We start from the raw sequence: 18960 nt of genomic DNA, 5'->3' as shown, positions 1-18960 counted from the left end.
TTGGGGAAGATGAAGAAGCTCTGGAGATGGATGTTGTGATAGTGGCACAATAATATGAATGTACTTAATGCCACAAAGCTTTTACACTTAAAAACAGTTTAAATAGGGCCGGGTGCGGTGGCTCAAGCCTTTAATCCCAGCACTTTGGGAGGCCAGGGCAGGCGGATCACGAGGTCAGGAGTTCAAGACCATTCTGGCTAACACGGTGAAACTCCATCTCTACTAAAAATACAAAAAAAAAAAAAAAAATTAGGCGTGGTGGCTGGCGCCTGTGGTCCCAGCTCCTCGGGAGGCTGAGGCAGGAGAATGGCATGAACTAGGGAGGTGGAGTGTGCAGTGAGCTGAGATTGCGCAACTGCACTCCAGCCTGGGCGACAGAGCAAGACTCTGTCTAAAAAAAAAACAAAAACAAAAAACAAAAACAGTTTAATAAATTGTACGTTACGTAAACTAAACACATTTTAGACAATCTGTAAGAGAAATGAAGGCAATCGAGGCTGTTTTCACAAGTCCTTGGCTTTAGTATGATAGCTTCCAAGTTGAACCTGATGAGCCTGACCTCCTTGTATTAATGTTTCCATACGCTGGATTGGAATAACTTGTGCAACCAGTGGGATATGTCAGAAGTGACCAGAAATGAGTGGGCTGCCATGTTGTGAGGACACTCACAGCCTGTGAAGAGGTCTAATGATGAGGAAGTGAGGCCTCCAGCCAACAGCCAGTGTTAACTTGCCAACCATGTGAGAAGTTACCTTGGAAGGAGATCCTCCAGCAGCCCCTCTCATGAGAGAGGTCAAGCCAGAGCTAACCTGCTAAACTCCTAAATTCCTGAACCACAGAAACTGTGAGATAATGGTTATTGTTTTAAGCCATTATGTTTTGAGGCCATATGTTATACAGGAATTGAAAACTAATACAGATAGTATGAAGGCTTCTTTCATCAACTGCCTGAGGTTGGTGGTGTCTTCAGTCATTTATATAGATCTATTTGTTTCTGGATAATATTACAGCTATTTAAAGATATTTTGTGGCTCTATTTAGATACAGCTACATTCGCCTTTATATGTTTTGAATACCCAGTAAGTAACTTGAAAATATTTCCTGATATTGGAGGGAGGGGCATTGCTGAATTTCAGAAAGTTAAGGCTAGTAAGAGCTATGACTAATATAATACATCTTGTTGGATACTGTGAATGCTTTTCATTTAATTCTGTAGGTAAAGGGCTTACAATCTGAAGGAAGGCCAGTGTTTTAAGTCTTCTTACTCTAACGTGAATGAATTCATTAGACATATTTATATTTAAAAAAAAAAGAGGAAGCAAAATAAAATAAGGGGGCAAAATAAGCAAAGCCAACTTAAGAATTTTTTAAGGGCCAAATCCAGTTATCTTGGCTCTGTATGTGTGTACCTACCTAAAATTCTAATCTCTGTATCTGTGAGTCTCCAGTTTTTCAACCCAAGCTTGACGAGTTGTGGGACCTCCTCCAAATGTTTCAACAGGCTGCTCAGGCTGCCTTGCACGTCACAGCCCCAGGGCAGCATCAGTGCGGTGAGCTGTTCTAGCACGTTCATCCTGTCGACTGGAAGAAACAAAGAGCAGTTCAGGGACTGGATGGTCTCAAAACTGAGGAAGAACGAAGGGATGTTAGGGAAGGAATGATCTTTATGTTTGGTGGCTCTGCAGCCTACTCAATCTGTAATGAGAATCTACTTAATTTTTGGTTATTTTTTGGAAAGTATTCAAGCATATACAAACATTATGCAGAAGAATATAATGAAACTATATATACTAATAAGACACCTTTCAAAAACATTAAATCATGGGCAATCTTGCTTAATCCTGACCTAATTCCTCCTGTATTATTCTAAAGCAAATCATGGACAATATGAATCAGTTCTTTCCTTTTTTTTCTTTTAACCATAATCACATATCACTATCACACCTAAAAAATCATATCACCAATTCCTTAAGCAAATTTGTCTTGCACATCGGCTACTCTTGACAGTTGCCTCTTCAAAGGAGGAAAGCAGGTGGGATCCCGCCTCAAAGTGCAGTGAGCATATGACTTAAAAGACATGGGCCTGTGTTCCTTAAGGGCAGTTTAAGAAAGGCCTAAATGATTTTCCTAAGGAGGGTGCATCTAGTAAGGCACACATGGGTATAAAAGACCTCAGGACCCAGGCTATGTATTTCGACTACCCAGTATACATATTCAAGTATCTAATTTTGGCTGAATTGTCATTCTTACTCAGTTCATGAAGAGCTTCATTTCCATCTTTTTCCAGGTAATTTTCTGATAAATCAAGAATGCTCAGTTTGACCAAATTGTGAAGATTCTGAGCTGGGGGAAAAAAGTAATCCAAAATAAAAAGATTTTCAGGTAAATATAAATGTATTTTGCAGTATTCTTAGAATAATTCTGAGTTCTTATCTTCTCTGCTAATGGTAGTGCAAACCATAACTTGCCTTGGTTATTTTAATTATTTCCAAAGGCACTGGCATAGGTGTAACCCCCAAATCCCATGGTTATGACCAAATGGGCAAATAGTCATTGGTCCTAGGTTCTGATTAATAAATTCCAGGTCACGTAGAACCTAAAGCAGCATGGGATGTAGTTGTTATGTCACCATGGAAAAATCACTTGGTCTCTCTAAGCCTCAATGTTTTCCTCTATAGAATGAGGTAGTTGGACCAGATAAAATGTAAAGTTGCTTCAATTATAAAATGCCGTTAATCATGCAGGAGAAACAGGAACAACAACAACAACAAAAATGAAATGAGCTGGTTTTGTGTACCTCAACTTAGATGATTTTATTGACATAATAGTTGAGATATTAATAATAAAAACATAGTAAAAAATGGATGAGAAAAAAAGAAAACAAATAGCAAAATGGCAGATTCAAATTTATCCATATCAACAATTCCATTAAATCTTAATGGACTAAACACTCCAATTAAAAGGCAGAGATAATCAGATATTCAGAACTTTTTTTAAAGCAAGACCCAGTTTTATGGTGTGTACAAAAGACGTATTTGAATGACAAAGACACAAATATGTTGAGGTAATGGAAAACTATTTTGCATGCAAACATTAATTATATAATAGTACCAGTCTAGCTAAGTATTGCTTAGTTCTTTTCTTCACATATTATCACTCTTGCTTAATCTAGCTGAAGTTTTTTCTGTCAGGGCTAGAAAAATCTCCTTTTTAAAAAAATCAGACAAGTTTTTCATGAATATGTACTCTTGTTATAATATTGGCTATTATTATTTTTAATCAATCATATGAGCCCTTTTCTTAAAGTATCTTCTGGGTTTTGTGCTCTACAATAAAAAACCTGCTGAACTTCTCTTTAAAAGAGTACGTTTGCTATTTCCAGTTCTAAGCCTGTCTCTCCCCATCAGTAAGTAGAGAAATAAAGGCATGTGCTCATTGTTCTCATATTCCCAGTACTTATCCAGCCTTTTTCAACTGTGGGTTTCTCTAGCTGTAACTTTATATTAGTATACAAATGGCTTCCTTAGTTATCTTTAGAGACTCCCAGCAGTTATATAGTTTAACTTTAAAAAGATTATACCACTGTTTTCCAAAATCTAAATTTTAAAATGTGTCTGAATTACACATGTATAGTTTATCCAGAAATATGCAGTTAGTTTCCCCATAGTTGATATGCATCCCTTTGGGAACTCAGAAGGCTCAATTATCATATCATGCACATTAACTTCATCTTAACAGGGCAATGGGTAGGAATTAGAAGCCTGAGATCATTTAAGAAAATCTTTATCTCTCACTTCTCAATCATTTATCCATTCATTTAAATGTTTATTAGGCAGTAAATTATATGACCGGTTGTGTGGCAAGTTTCAAGCACCTATTTCTTATTTTCTTCCTTTTCACTTTCTCTAAAAATTACATCTTCAATTATTCTGAAATTCTCCCCTATTATCCATCAATAGTTGATTTAATTCTAATATGGAGAAAAATCATTAAAAACAATCTGCTTATTATCGAGAAGTTTTTATTATCTTTTCCAGTTTTCCTTAAAATTAAATTTCCATTTGAGACATTTAGTGTGAATTAGTATAATAGTATCACATGTTCTGTTATACTGTCCTCATTCAGTTAATGGAAGCAACAGTTACCTAGGATTTTCACTGCATTTGCAGACAAGCAGCAGGAGACTAATTGAATTTCTTCAAGGTCACAGGGTTCACTTGACAGAGACTTGACTATGTAATCCATTCCCTGTCCAATGTCAGACAAGTGGGTCAAACGAAATAAACACATCTTCTTCAGGTTTTTCAGGCCTTCAGCTGAAAAAAGATAGAAAGGAATGCATTAGGATACCAAGTTAATTCGATTTAAGCATAGATTAATGAACTGAAAAGAAAGCAAAGAATAATTGTGCAGAGACCTTCCCATGTTCTTCCTGCAGCGACTTTAAGTTACAAAGAATCAACGAGAGCTTTTTTTCTTTCAACTCTCACTTTCCAGTCTCTTGGACCACACAAAAATCACTTATATGGAGGTTATTCTCTTAGTAGCATGAGAAACACTGTAGTAAATTTGTAGTCTTTTTAATGGGCATCAATGTATACTCTTACTGTAATTCTTTACATGAATGAAGTCTTCTAGAGCACTCTCCTTTCAATCTTCTCAAAAATCTTAAACAGTGAGGGGGCTGAGTTCAGGGGGGTAGATGAGGACTTGGCTCCTTGGAGTGCTTCTAGTGCAACTGTCTACAGCCTCAAAAGCCTTGCCCGGACTCATGATATGGGGCCTGCCTGAAGCTTTAGAATGAAGACCACATCCACTGCAGCATGTTTAACCAGAAGAAAGATTTACCTTATATCAACAGTATAATTGGAAACATTCTAAAATATCCCCCATTCTTAGGTCTAAAGCTAATATGCAGTTTAGGATTGGTTAGGCCTCACTTTGTGTCATTAAAATACTGTCTTATCTTGATGGTACTGTAGCCTACGGGAAAGAAATATATGATGTTAATGACCAGGCATGGTGGCTCACACCTGTAATCCCAGCACTATGGGAGGCAGTGATAGGCGAATCACCTGAGGTCAGGAGTTCAAGACCAGCCTGTCCAACATGGCGGAACCCCATCTCTACTAAAAATACAAAAATTAGCTGGGCGTGATGGTGCACACCTGTAATCTCAGCTACTTCGGAGGTTGAGGCATTAGAATCGCTTGAACCCAGGAGGCAGAGGTTGCAGTGAGCCGACATCTCACCACTGCACTCCAGCCTGGGTGACATCTCAAAAAAAAGAAAAGAAAAGAAATAAAATATATGATTCTAATAATATCAATCTTGCAGAGCTTTCGGGAAGGTTGCAGATAATGTACGTAACATATTTAATGTGGTGCCTGGCACATAGTAAGTGCTCAATAAATGTTCATTGTTGTCATGGGAGTATATACCGGTTAAAGGTTGTGAGCATGAGCTTTGCAGTCAGTTCCTGGATCCCCTACTTAATAATTATAAACTTGGGCAAGTTATTCAATCTTTTAGCTGAAGCGTTAGGGATCATTATATCTATGTACTAGGACAGTTGTGGGGATTCAGTGGAATGAGGTATATAAAACTGCCGAGGCTAGTGTCTAATCTATAGCAGAGTAACTCTTTAATAAAGAGTAAATTATTACTGATATAATTAGACTGGTTTAGTCAAGTTCACATTTTGATTCCTTAATAGCAGAAGCAGGCTATCCTAGAGAGGTACTTTTTGACCTCTTTTCTACCAGTTGGTAAGATCTTGAGCAAGTCAATAAGCTATTTTAGGTTCTAGTGGAGTTTTCTGTGAAATCAATGAGTTGAATTAGATGCTCTCAATCCCCTTCCAGCTCTGATTTTCTGTGTAATTTATACACATGCAATAAATGTTTATTGAACACTGAATTAATTTGATTATTCTCATGTAGGCCATATAAGGAAAAGAAGTCAGCCATGTTTTGCTTTTGTTTTTGTTTTTGTTTCAAGATAGAGTCTATCTCTGTCACCGAGGCTGAAGTGCAGTGGAGCAATCTCGGCTCACTACACCCTCCTCCTCCTGAGTTCAAGTGATTATCCTTCCTCAGCCTCCCAAGTAGCTGGCATTACAGGTGCATACCACCATGCCCAGCTAATTTTTGTACTTTTAGTAGAGACGGGGTTTCACCATGTTGGCCAGGCTGGTCTCGAACTCCTGAACTCAGGTGATCCATCCGCCTTGGCCTCCCAGAGTGCTGGAATTACAGGTGTGATCCACCATGCCCAGGCTTCAGCCATGTTTGGCTTATAGGCTAGAGTTGTCTTTCGGCAGGAAGCAGAATAAGAAAGAACAAGATGAAGGGAAGAGAGGAGTATTTTAGTGAGGACTCAAGTAGGGAAAAAAAGAGCCAAAAAAAAAAAAAATCCAACACATGAGAAAACAGGGACATTCAAGGAAAGCAGCTTTAACAGGAATCCTCCCTGGCCTGCAGGGCCTGGTTCCCTGTGGTAAGCCATGTGTTCTGCTTGTGTTCCTGAAGTTTCCTTTTCCTTTTCATTTTTTTGATTGGGGAAACACAACCTGCAGTGTAGAATGAAAGCATGCTTCCCCCAAAGTTTTCTTGATTCACATTGTTTCCTGTGTCCTATTTCATTTATGAATTTTTTTAACTATGAAACCATAGTATAAACTTTAAAATATTGTTTCTATGCAATTATGAAACTATACTATAAACTTTAAAATATTGTTTCTATGCATTAAATAAAAACATAGCCAATGAGCCAGGGAGACGGAAGTTAAAAACACGTCAGGGGCTCTCTTCCCAAAAGGGTTACCATCTGGTGTTGTACAATTTGAATAAAATGATGCTGAAGGATTGTAATGGCAGTAGGGAAAATGTCTAGGGAAACCAATGTAGCCACAAGTACATAAAAACATCCTTGCCTTGTGCAGACACAGCCAGTGTCAGAGCCTGAAGTTAACTCCTCTTATTATCAAACTTACATCGATACAAATATGAGAACAGAAATCTGACCTAGTTTTATAGCATCTTCTTCATTCATCTTTATGTTATCCATTATGAGCTTTGTAAGGTTCTTCAAGTTACCCAAGCTGTCAGTCAGACCACCTGTCAAAAGAAAAAAGATTGGACTCTTTCAGCAGATATTTGCTATTTACTATGTCATTTACTATTACTGTCATTTTTGTTACCAATCAAAAGATTTTAATGATCATCATGAGCCAAAAATGCTCATGAAATAGACATAAAAATATACTTTTTATAAGAGATGGGCATTGTACTTCACTGTAAGCATGTTCTCCAAATAATAGACTAGATACCAATTTCCCAGATAACAGGGAAAAAAATTTCTTTCTTTTTTTTTTTTTTTTTGAGACAGAGTCTTGCTCTGTCGCCCAGGCTAGAGTGCAGTGGCGCAATCTCAGCTCACTGCCAGCTCCACCTCCCGGGTTCACACCATTCTCCTGCCTCAGCCTCCCAAGTAGCTGGGACTACAGGCACCTGCCACCACGCCCGGCTAAATTTTTTTGTATTTTTAGTAGAGACGGGGTTTCACCGTGTTAGCCAGGATGGTCTCAATCTCCTGACCTTGTGATCCGCCTGCCTCGGCCTCCCAAAGTGCTGGGATTACAGGCGTGAGCCACTGCGCCTGGCCGATAACAGGGAAATTTCTAAACACTTGGAAATTGAACAACACATTTTTAAATAATCATGCATTAAAGAAGAAGTCTCATGGAAACTTTGATAATATTTTGAAAAATATAAAAATAAAAACAAAACTTCAAAATCTGCAGCTCTCTCCTCACAAAGGGGTGAAAAGAAAAAAAAAATCTGCAGCTAACACAGTGCTTACAGGGACATTTACAGCATTGCATACTTATATTAGAAATGAGGAAAGGCCTCAAATCAACAACCTAGGCATACTACTTAAGAAATTACAGAAAAGAGAGCAAAATAAATGAAAGAAGAAAGAAAATAATAAAGATAAGGGTGCAAATCAAAGTTATTATGCCTTTATTATACAAATTAAAAACAGAGGCAAGGTCTCACTATGTTGCCCAGGCTAGTCTCGGACTCCTGAGCACAAGTGATCCTTTGGCCTCAGCCTCCCAAAGTGCTAGGATTACAGGCGTGAGCCACCATGCCCAGCCCAGAAATCAAAATTATAAACAGGTAAACAATAGAAAAAAATCAGTGAAGCTAAAAGTTGGATCTTTGAAAAGATCAATAAAATTAAAAATTTTCTACCAAGACTGACAAAGGAAAAGAAGACAAAAATTACCAATATCAGAAACAAAAAAGGGGATATCACTACACACACTGCAGATATTAAAAGGACAATTAGAGAATAATATAAACAAATCTATGCACATAAATTTGACAACATATATGAAATTGCCCAATTTTTTGAAAACCACAAACTACCAACACTCATGTGATACGGAGTAGGTAACCGGAATAAACTTATAGCTATTAAAGAAATTGAATTTGTTATCTAAAATTTCCCAGAAAAGACATCTGTAGGCACAGATATGTTCACTTGCAAATTCTGCCACACATTTTCATTTTTTTCCTTCTATCAACTGTCTTCATATCTACCACACATTTAAAGAAGAAATAACACCAATTCTACACAGTCACTTCCAGAAAATAGAAGTACAAAGAATAATTCCCAACTCATTTTATGAAGCCATCATTAACTTGATATGAAAACCAGAAAAAGACGTAGAAGAAAAAATTTTAGGCCAGGCATAGTGGCTCACTCCTATAATCCCCGTGCTTTGGGGGGCAGAGGTAGGAGGATCACTTGAGGCCAGGAGTTTGAGACCAGCCTGGGCAATATATCCAGACCCTATCCCTACAAAATATTTTTTAAATTACCCAGGTGTGGTGGGAGGTGTGAGTAGTCCTGGCTACTCAGGAGGCTGAGGCAAGAGAATCGCTTGAGCCCAGGAGTTCAAGATTGCAATGAAGTGTGATGACACCACTGCACTCCAGCCTTGGTAACAGAATGAGACAATGTCTTTAATGAAAGAAAGAGAGAGAGAGAGAGAGAGAGAATAGAGAAAGAAAGGAGGGAGGGAAGGACGGAAAAGAAAAGAAAGAAAATTGAGGCTGGGCAAGGTGGCTCACACCTGTAATCCCAGCACTTTGGGAGGGCGAGGCAGGCAAATCACGAGGTCAGGAGTTTGACACCAGCCTGGCCAACATGGTGAAACCCCGTCTCTACTAAAAATACAAAAAATCAGCTGGGTGTAGTGGCAGGCGCCTGTAATCCCAGCTACTCCAGAGGCTGAGGCAGGAGAATCGCTTGAACCCAGGAGGCAGAGGTTGCAGTGAGCTGAGATCGCACCACTGCACTCCAGCCCTGGTGACAGAGTGAGACCCTATCTCGAAAAGAAAGAAAGAAAATTAAACTTTAGACCAATATCATTCATGAATACAGAATCAAAAATCTTCAACAAAATAGAAAATGGAATTCAGTCATGCATAAAAGAATATTACGGCAGGCGTGGTAGCTCACACTTGTAATCCCAGCACTTTGGGAGGCCGAGGCAGGTGGATCACAGGGTCAGGAGTTTGAGACCAGCCTGGCCAACGTGGCGAAACCCTGTCTCTACTAAAAATACAAAAATTAGCTGGGCGTGGTGGCGCGCCTGTAGTCCCAGCTACTTGGGAGGCTGAGGCAGGAGAATTGCTTGAACCCGGGAGGCGGCGGTTGCAGTGAGCCGAGATCGCATCACTGCACTCAGCCTGGTGACACAGCAAGATTCCATCTCAAAAAAAAAAAAAAAAAGAATATTACACCACCTCCAAATGGGCTTCATATAGGGAATGCAGGATGCTCAATATTTGGAAATTAATCCATATAATTCATTATATTGGCAGTCTAAAAGTAAAACTACGTGATCCCATAAATTGATGCAGAAAACACATGTGACATAATCCAACATCCAGGCTAGATGGCTCACGCCTGTAATCCCAGCACTTTGGGAGGCCCAGGCGGGAAAATCTCTTGAGCACAGGAGTCCGAGACCAGCCTGGGCAACATAGCAAGAACTCGTCTCTACAAAAAATTTAAAAATTAACCAGATGTGATAGTTCACACTTACGGTCCCAGCTAGTCAGGAGGCTGAGGTGGGTGGATCTGTTGAGCCCAGGAAGTCAAGGCTACAGTGAGCTATGATCATGCCACTGCACTCCAGCCTGGGTGACAGAACAAGACCCTGCCTCAAAAATAATCTAAAAATAATGTAATAAAAACAATCCAACATCCATCCATGTAAAATGACATGATCATATAAATGGATACAGAAAACACCTTTAGCACAATCCAACATCTATTCATGACCAAAAAAAAAAAATTCTCAGCAACTTGATAAAAGACACCTACGAGAAAACTACATTTAACATTATACTTAAAGGTGAAAGTCTGAATGCTTTCTCCCTAAGGTCAGGAACAAGGCAAGATGTTAATTCATGTCACTATTCAACATTGTACTACAAGTCCTAGTTAGTGAAATAAGGCAAAAAATAAAATAAAAGGAATACAGATTGGAAGGGAAGAATTTAAAATCATTCTTTTCGAAGATAACATGATTGTCTATGATAAAAATGTCAAGGAATCTACAACACCCCCTTCTGCAAACCCCACAAAAAAAACCCTTCTAAAACTGGCTGGGTGCAGTGGCTCATACATATAATCCTAGCAGTTTGCGAGACTGATGGGGAGGATCACTTGAGCCCAGGAGTTCAAGACTGGCCTTGGCAACATAGAGAGACCTCCTCTCTACAAAAAAGGAGGAGGAGGAGAGGGAGAGAGGGGGAGGGGGAAGGAGAGGGGAAGGGAGAGGAAGAAGGAGGAGGAGGAGAAGGAGGAGGAAGAGGAGAAGGAGAATGAGAAGAGAAAAAATTAGTGAGGTAGCGAGGTGTGGTGGCACATGTCAGTGGTCCCAGCTACTTAGGAGGCTGAGCATTATGTAGAAAATGGGATTATAGGCCGGGCACGGTGGCTCACGCCTGTAATCCCAGCAATTTGGGTAGCCGAGGTGGGTGGATCACTTGAGGTCTGGAGTTCGAGGCCAGCCTGGTCAACATGGTGAAACCCTGTGTCTATTAAAAAATACAAAAATTAGCCAGGCGTGTTATTGGGCGCCTGTAATCCCAGCTACTCAGGAGGCTGAGGTAAGAGAATCACTTGAACCTGGGAGGCAGAGGTTGCAGTAAGCCGAGATCACACCACTGCACCCCAGCCTGGGCGACAGAGTGAGACTCCTTCTCAAAAAAAAAAAAAAAAAAAAAAGATGAATAGAGGTCATTATGGTAAGTGAAATAAGCCAGGCACAGAAAGACAGACATGACTTGTTCTTACTTATTTGTAGGATCTAAAAATCAAAACAATTGAACTCACGGAGAGTAGAAGGATGGTTACCAGAGGCTGGAAGGGTAGTAGGGAGGAGGTGGAAATGGTTAATGGATACAAAAAAATACTTAGAAGGGATAAATAAGATCTAGTATTTGATAGCACAACATAGTATCTAAGTCAAAATAAGTTAATTGTATATTTAAAATAACTAACAGTACAATTGGATTGTTCTTAACACAAAACATAAATGGTTGAAGGGATGGATACCCCATTTTCCATGATGTGATTATTACACATTGCATGCCTGGATCAAAGCATCTCATGTACCCCATAAATATATATACCTACTATGTATCCACAAAAATGAAAAATAGAAAAAATTTACCTTATAGGGTTAAGACATCTAAATGAGTTGATACACGAAATTTGCTTCAATAATACCTGTATGTGTTCAATAATGTTGGCTATCGTTATGTATACCTTTAAAAAATCAACAGGTTGGGGCCAGGTGTGGTGGCTCACACCTGTAATCCCAGCACTTTGGGAGGCCAAGGCAGGTGGATCACCTGAGGTTGGGAGTTTGAAACCAGCCTGGCCAACATGGTGAAACCCCGTCTGTACTAAAAATACAAAAATTAGCCAGGTGTGGTGGTGCATGCCTGTAATCCCAGCTACTTGGGATTCTGAGGCCGGAGACTTGCTTGAATCCAGGAGGTGGAGGTTGCAGTGAGCCAAGATTGTGCCACTGCACTCCAGCCTGGGCGACAGAGTGAGACCCTGTCTCAAAAAAATAATAATTAAATAAAGTAAATACTTTTTTTAAATGGCAAACATTAAAAAAGAATTATAAACACCATATAGGCCAAATTCAGCACATAGGTGATCACTTTACAAGATCAGTATAAAAGAATAGTTGTCATGAGTAGATGGTGAGCTTCCTGACACAGAAGGTAGTCTAATACAGTCTTCGTGACACCCAGAATCTTACAGAAGGGATTCCCTCATTAGGGAGGAGGTTTCAAAGATTATCTGTACAAAAAATTCTAGAATCTTAAAATGATAGGAAATTTCTCTGTAGGGTGACAAGCAGGGCAGAGCTGGGTGAGAAATTGCTTGTGTTTGAAAACTAACCCCAGACTGCTACAGTTAAGTACAGCAAGATTCCTGCTTCCCATGGCTTCACACCACATAGCACTTCCTGCTCTGGGCAACCAGGCTGGTCTACACAGGTAGGGCAGACATTCTCCTTTAGTGTTATTTGGAATTTGGGGAAGTATCCCCGTTACCCAGAAAGATTGCCCTCGCATATCTGTGTCTGAAGTCTAAAATCTGAAATTTCATCATGTTAGACAATATTCCCCAAATCTTCTGTCATTCATTCTTCTTTTTCTTTTCTTTTTGGAGATAGGGTCTTGCTGTGTTGCCCAGGCACGGATATGATCATATCTTGCTGCAGCCTGAAAATTCCTGGGCTCAAGTGATCCTCCCACCTCAGCCTCTGGAGTATCTGGGATTACAGGCATGCACCATCACGCCCAGATGATTAATTTTTGTTGGAGACAGGGTCTTCCTGTTGTGTCCAGGCTGATCTCAAGTAATCCTCCTGCCTTGGCCTCCCAAAGTGTTGGAATTACAGGTGTGAGTCACCTGGCCTGGCCCCAACCAAGTAAACAACAGTTAGGGTGGGAACGGAGCTGAGTATCTTCTACAATTTCCCAGATGAGAATCTTGTAACACAATTAGCTCCTAGCTCCTGCAGGTGATTAATTTACAGGTTGGATTTCCTCCAAGACTTGAAGCAGGGCAGGGTGCCACTTGGCAGGGAAGGACTGGGTATTGGGTAGAGATGGGGGTGCTCGCAGGAGAAGGATTTGCTGAAGACAAGCTTAACCTGCATATATTTTTTTTTTTAATTTTTTTTTTTTTTTTTTTTTTTTTTAGACAGAGTTTCACTCTTGTTGCCCAGGCTGGAGTGCAATGGCGTGATCTCGGCCCGCCGCAACCTCCACCTCCCAGGTTCAAGTGATTCTCCTGCCTCAGCCTCCCGAGTAGCTGGGACTACAGGCATGTGCCACCACGCCCGGCTAATTTTGTATTTTTAGTAGAGATGGGGTTTCTCCATGTTGGTCAGGCTGGTCTTGAACTCCCAACCTCAGGTGACCCACCTGCCTCAGCCTCCCAATATATTTTTTAATAAAAATATTTTTAGTATATTTACATTTTTAATAAAAATAGTTTTAATATATTTAAACACATACATATATGTATCTATGTATGTATGTGTATATATATCTTTCCAATCAGACTACAGCTCTGGGAATCTTCCCTATGGCTCCCAATCTAACAGCTTTCCCCCAACATAGACCTCTCTCCACAGCCCTTCTACCTTCCTTTCAAGTCCTGACTCCTGGTAGAAACTACTAGAAAATTTAAAACAAAACTAATAAAAATGAAATCATGTCTTTTGCAGCAACATTGATGGAACCGGAGGCCATTATCTTAGGTGAAATAACTCAGAAACAGAAAATCCAATACCATATATACTCACTTACAAGTGGGAGCTAAATAATGTGTACACATGGAGATAGAAAGCAGAATAGACATGGAGACTTGGAAAGGTGGGAGGGTGACAGGGAGGCAAGGGATGAGAAATAATCTGATAACGGTGGTTACTAACTGATAACGGTGGTTACACTAAAAGCTCAGATTTCACCACCACGAAATATATCGATATAACAAAACTGCACTTGTACCCCCTATATCTATAAAAATAAATAATAAATAATAAAGCAAAACTATATATCTAACATTTTCACAGTATTCTTGGCTAATATTTCCAGCCAGTCTTGATTATAGCTGTAAACTAAAAATCCTAAGCCCCCCACCAACTGAATGTATCCCCTCTGGGCTAAGGAGACCCCAGAAAAAAACCTTAAACTCAGTTCCTGGCCATGACAGGATGGGAGGTCAAACACACATCATTATACTCCCTCTCTTGTATGGTTTGAACACAACTCATCAGCATTACTGTTGACATAGAGATCATGAGACTAACAGAACAGACTTTTTGTGGCAATAAATTACCAAGTTATAAAGAGGACATAAGACCATGCCAGGCAAAGGCTAAGTCATTCAGCTCTACGCTTAAAGAATAAACTGTCCTAGGCTGGGCGTGGTGGCTCACGCCTGTAATCCCAACAGTTTGGAAGGTGGAGACAGTAGAACTGCTTGATCCCAGGAGTTCAAGACCAGCCGGGGAAACATAGTGAGACCTCATCTCCCCCTAAAAAATCAAACAATGAGGATCAACTGAGCCCAGGAGGTTGAGGCTGCAATGAGCTGTGATCGCACCACTGCACTCCCACCTGGGTGACAGAGCAAGACCCAACCTCGAAAAAAAAAAAATTTAAAAAGAATAAACTGTGTCGTAACTGCCACAGGTTTTTCTTCTTTGGTAGCTAAACAAGCATTGGTCTCAAGATAAGCAATATTGATAGTTGTGAATATTAAACAATTCACAACTCATCCAGCTCACAAATGCTAACAATCCCTGTTCCATCTGCCATAACTACAGCTTTGATTGGAGAAGAGAGTGATTTCAGTAACTTTCTCCTGATCAGAGGACCACCAACCACAGACTGGTTCTGGCTGGTTTACAGAGATTGCATACCTGCTTACCTTTGTGCTCTGAAAAGAACTTCTGAAGTATAGGCCTAATTGTAATACATGTAAATCATTTAAAGGGGTGTACAATCTTTTGGTTTCCCTGGGCCACATTGGAAGAAGAATTGTGTTGGGCTACACATAAAATACACTAATGCTAATGATAGCTGATGAGCTAGAAAAAAAAAAATTTTGCAAAAAAAAACCCATAATTTTTAAAAAAGTTTATGAATTTGTGCTGGGCCACAGTCAAAGCCGTCTTGGGCTACGTGCAGCCCACGGACTGCAGGTTGGATAAGCTTGATTTAAATGCTAAATCTCCACCCCAAAGTGAACATGGGTTGTATGTTACATGCGTGTTTATTCAATATGTATGTATCAAGACCACCTTCATGAATATTCATAGCTCCTCCTGTAATCTGTTGAATATGTATGTTTAGCCAACCCATTCAACATAAAGTGTCTACCCCAACCCCTCCTTCGAGGTGCCTGTCTCTGGTCTTGGTTGGAGGCATGTTTCTCAGCCTGTGGGATGGCCACCTTGCAGGCTGTAACCGTTTAGAAGAAATAAAGTCTCCTCTCTCCTTTTCCAAATTTATACACTGTTTTTTTTTTAAGTGAACAAAGCACAAACCACTGATATTTACAATACCCGGCAGCCGTTGATTCTGTAGGTCATGAATACTCAAGGTTTTCAGGTTTGTTACAGATGTGATGTGCCTCTCATCTTCTATGGTGAGGGGACTGGCTTCCACCATGAGAGAATAAATGTTCTTACAGGTGCTGAGGACCAAACTGAGGCTTCCAGCCACACCAGCACATCTCTTTATTTGCAGCCTGAGGCTTGTGGCAGAGCTGAATATTTTCCCCAGATATCTGATATCTTGCTTATTCAACTTGCTGAAATCCCGGAGTGTGACCTCCAGAGTCCTGAATTCCTGCTTCCAGTTGAAGAACAAAGATACAGCCCTGCTGGGAATGTAGGTTTCTGGGGCCTCTTCCATGTGGATTCCACCTGTGTCTTCTGCAGCCTTTTCCCATGAAGCCATAGCTCCCCCATAAAAGTCCAGTTTAATGAAGTCCAGAGCACTTGCACAATTGGGCAAATGTTCAAAGAAGTCAAATAAGTAATCGGGGATGTTCCCTGAGTTGATATATAAGCTTTTACCTTGAAAGAAAGCTTCAAATTCTTGGCTCAGGGCTGATTTGGATGTACTCTCTTGATATAAATGGATGCCACACTCTACAAAGGAATTGATGTTTATGGCTTTCAGAATTTCTTGCTCAGTGGTGTTTTTCACACTTTGCAAAGATTCCTGTCTCCAGAGAGGCCTCTTGGCGATGGAAAGTCCGAGAAGGCAGCCGTGTTGATACACTGCTGCGAGGTGCTTCATAACAGCCCTGGTGGCTTCCACAGATGACCCACAGGTGTACCGGAGCAGGCTGCTATAAGTGGATGTAATGTCCGAAATGGAAACCATTTTCTGCAAGTAACCATTCCCCTTGGTCACCTCCTCTGGCTCATGAGACGTCAATAAACTGCTGAGTCTTCGTCCTGCTGTGTACTCCTGGAATGACTTGTGAAAGAATTTATACTTTGGCTTGAACCTTTGAGCTGTATATTTACAGAGGAGCCCAGTTGTCAGCAGGACATCCTCATTCACGCTGGACACATCCTGCAGTTCGAAATCAAACTTGTGGGAGAACACACCCTCCAGAGCTAGGTCTCCACAGTGGTCCAGGCTCCGAATGAAGTCACTTGCAGCCACACCTTTATGTTTGTGTTTGTTTTTCTGTATCAACAGATCATAGAAGGTATGGAACAGTGTTGTTTGTGTGTGAGAGTGGAACTCACTTTCACCCATCTGGATTGCACAAGTGATGACCACAAAGAGAGGGGTCTTCATGAGATTCCTCAAGCACCTGGATTTCTGAATTTGGAGCAACAAGCCTTCAGCAAGCTCCTTGATCAGCACTTCTCGGATGAGAGCCTGGGCGCTGTCTTCTGTCATATCCCCCACCTCAGCAGTCAGGGCACCAAACTGCCGTATGTGCCTCAAGCACTCAGTGGTGGTGGTGACGATGACCATGTTCTTGAAGCGGTGGTTTTCCTTTATCAGGGCTTCGATTTCTGGGCAGTTCTGGGGCTTGAATTCATTGTAGCCATCAAGAAGGAAAAGAACCCTCTGCCGTAGCTTCAGCAGCATGGCCATGAATGTCTGCTTCCTGATTGTGCCAGGTATATCCAGGAGTTGATCACAGAGGGTTTCAAAAAGTCCACCCTGGGCCCTGCTGAGACGGAGGAAGAAGACGAATTTGAACTTGGTCAGAGCCTTGCACTTTCCGGAGCCCCAGAGCATGGCAATTCGCTGCAGCAGAGTGGACTTGCCTTTGCCAGATTCCCCTTCAATGATGCAGGGGCTCTGAAGAGCCTGCAGGAGGCCATTCAGGGTCAGCTGCTCCACGCGGTGATGGTGTTGGTCCTTCCTCCACAGGACAGGTTCTGTGAAGGTGCTTTTCAAGTTAAAAATAATGTCAATATCTTCACCAAGGGGATAAAAGTTCAGAAAAGATGGGGTATGGTACAAGTCCTTTAAATCCTGAGCCAAGTCGTCCAAGTCTCCTTCTGATGTCTGATGAAAAAGACCTATTAGAGAAGAGGTGAAGTTAAAGAGGACCCAATTCTGTGTCTCCTCAAAACCTGGAGTTCAGGAGGATGAACGGGGGGGTGAGGCTGAGAATCTGCCATTGGTGAATGTAATGTCCTTTCCCAGTTCTGAGCTGGCACAAAGGGTTCTGTCTGCTCCCCCTTTCCCCAGCATCCTTTACCCCACTCCCTTTTTTGCTTTCTGTTTCCTCCTTTCCACAACCAAATCTTATAGCAGCTGGTTGGAAAAGGGAGGAGCTTGTTTTTGGGTTAAGGAAAGTAAAGAATTTGGCAGAGAAAGATGGTTAGGGATAATTGTCAGCATAGTAGGCCTTCACTCTGAGTAAAATCTGTCATGACCTTATTTACTAATTAAAAAAATAAAAACAATATTTTATGAAACATAGAATCATGGTTCTGTGTCAGTCAGGCTGTCTTTACCAGGAGGCCTGGACATGGAGTAGGTAGTCAGCTGGGCCTCTCTCCCATAGATAGATCTCATCCAACCAGGGAATGCTGAGAACCACTGCTGCACTGGAAGCTTAACTAGTGCACTTATTCTCCAGTTTTATCTTGCAGTGAGACTATACTCAATCATTTATTTCCTGGCCTTGGGGTTATTTGTTTGGCTTCACCATGAATTGATCTACTATGAGTTTTTCCTAAAATCATCTAAGCTTTTCCTTAGCAGGAATCAAAGGCCACTGCCAGGTGATATGAAGAGAAGGAAAAGCAGAGGCTCTGCCATGGGGAAGATGGATCTTTGTTGTGGTCTATTCTACTTGCAGAAACAGATGCAAAACTAACTGATACTTACTTTGTCCATTCAAGTCCTGAAATAGAGGATAGTTCCACTCCTCAAGGGATTTAAGAAAGAGGTTACAGGACTCTGAACCCTTTTTCAAAATCATGTGAATGATCCCTCTAGCAGCATCCTGCTCCACCTTCTCGCAGCAAATGATGTTTACTTCTTCGCGATTCAGAACATTCCATACAAATAGGTCATCTGTGATTTGCTTTATAACAGTCATTCCCATTCTTTGAATAAGGGCTCGGCTATTGTCCTTTATGAAATTCACTGAGGAGATGGGGAGAAATATACATATTTATTTACTTATATAAAATGTGCATATCCGGCCGGGCACGGTGGCTCACGCCTGTAATCCCAGCACTTTGGGAGGCCGAGGCGGGCGGATCACGAGGTCAGGAGATCGAGACCATTCTGGCTAACACAGTGAAACCCTGTCTCTACTGAAAATACAAAAAATTAGCCG

General features: G+C 40.9%; 1 protein-coding gene across 3 annotated transcripts in view; it reads right to left on the bottom strand.

Annotated features, from left to right (window-relative positions):
* The window catches only part of NLRC4 (NLR family CARD domain containing 4), a 42912-nt gene that overhangs the window by 11041 nt on the left and 12911 nt on the right, over positions 1–18960 (bottom strand). For all 3 annotated transcript variants that reach the window (XM_515390.9, XM_054678313.2, XM_001164519.8), the window contains exons 3-8: positions 18504–18764; positions 15692–17686; positions 7026–7118; positions 4146–4316; positions 2251–2343; positions 1414–1581 (exon numbers count right to left, since the gene is read on the bottom strand). In XM_515390.9, the coding sequence (XP_515390.2) occupies positions 1414–1581; positions 2251–2343; positions 4146–4316; positions 7026–7118; positions 15692–17686; positions 18504–18764 (2781 nt within the window). The remainder of the gene's footprint in view (positions 1–1413; positions 1582–2250; positions 2344–4145; positions 4317–7025; positions 7119–15691; positions 17687–18503; positions 18765–18960) is intronic.

Source organism: Pan troglodytes, chromosome 12, assembly GCF_028858775.2.
Source record: "Pan troglodytes isolate AG18354 chromosome 12, NHGRI_mPanTro3-v2.0_pri, whole genome shotgun sequence".
NCBI lineage: Eukaryota > Metazoa > Chordata > Mammalia > Primates > Hominidae > Pan > Pan troglodytes.
This window is presented reverse-complemented; position numbering and strand designations above follow the sequence as displayed.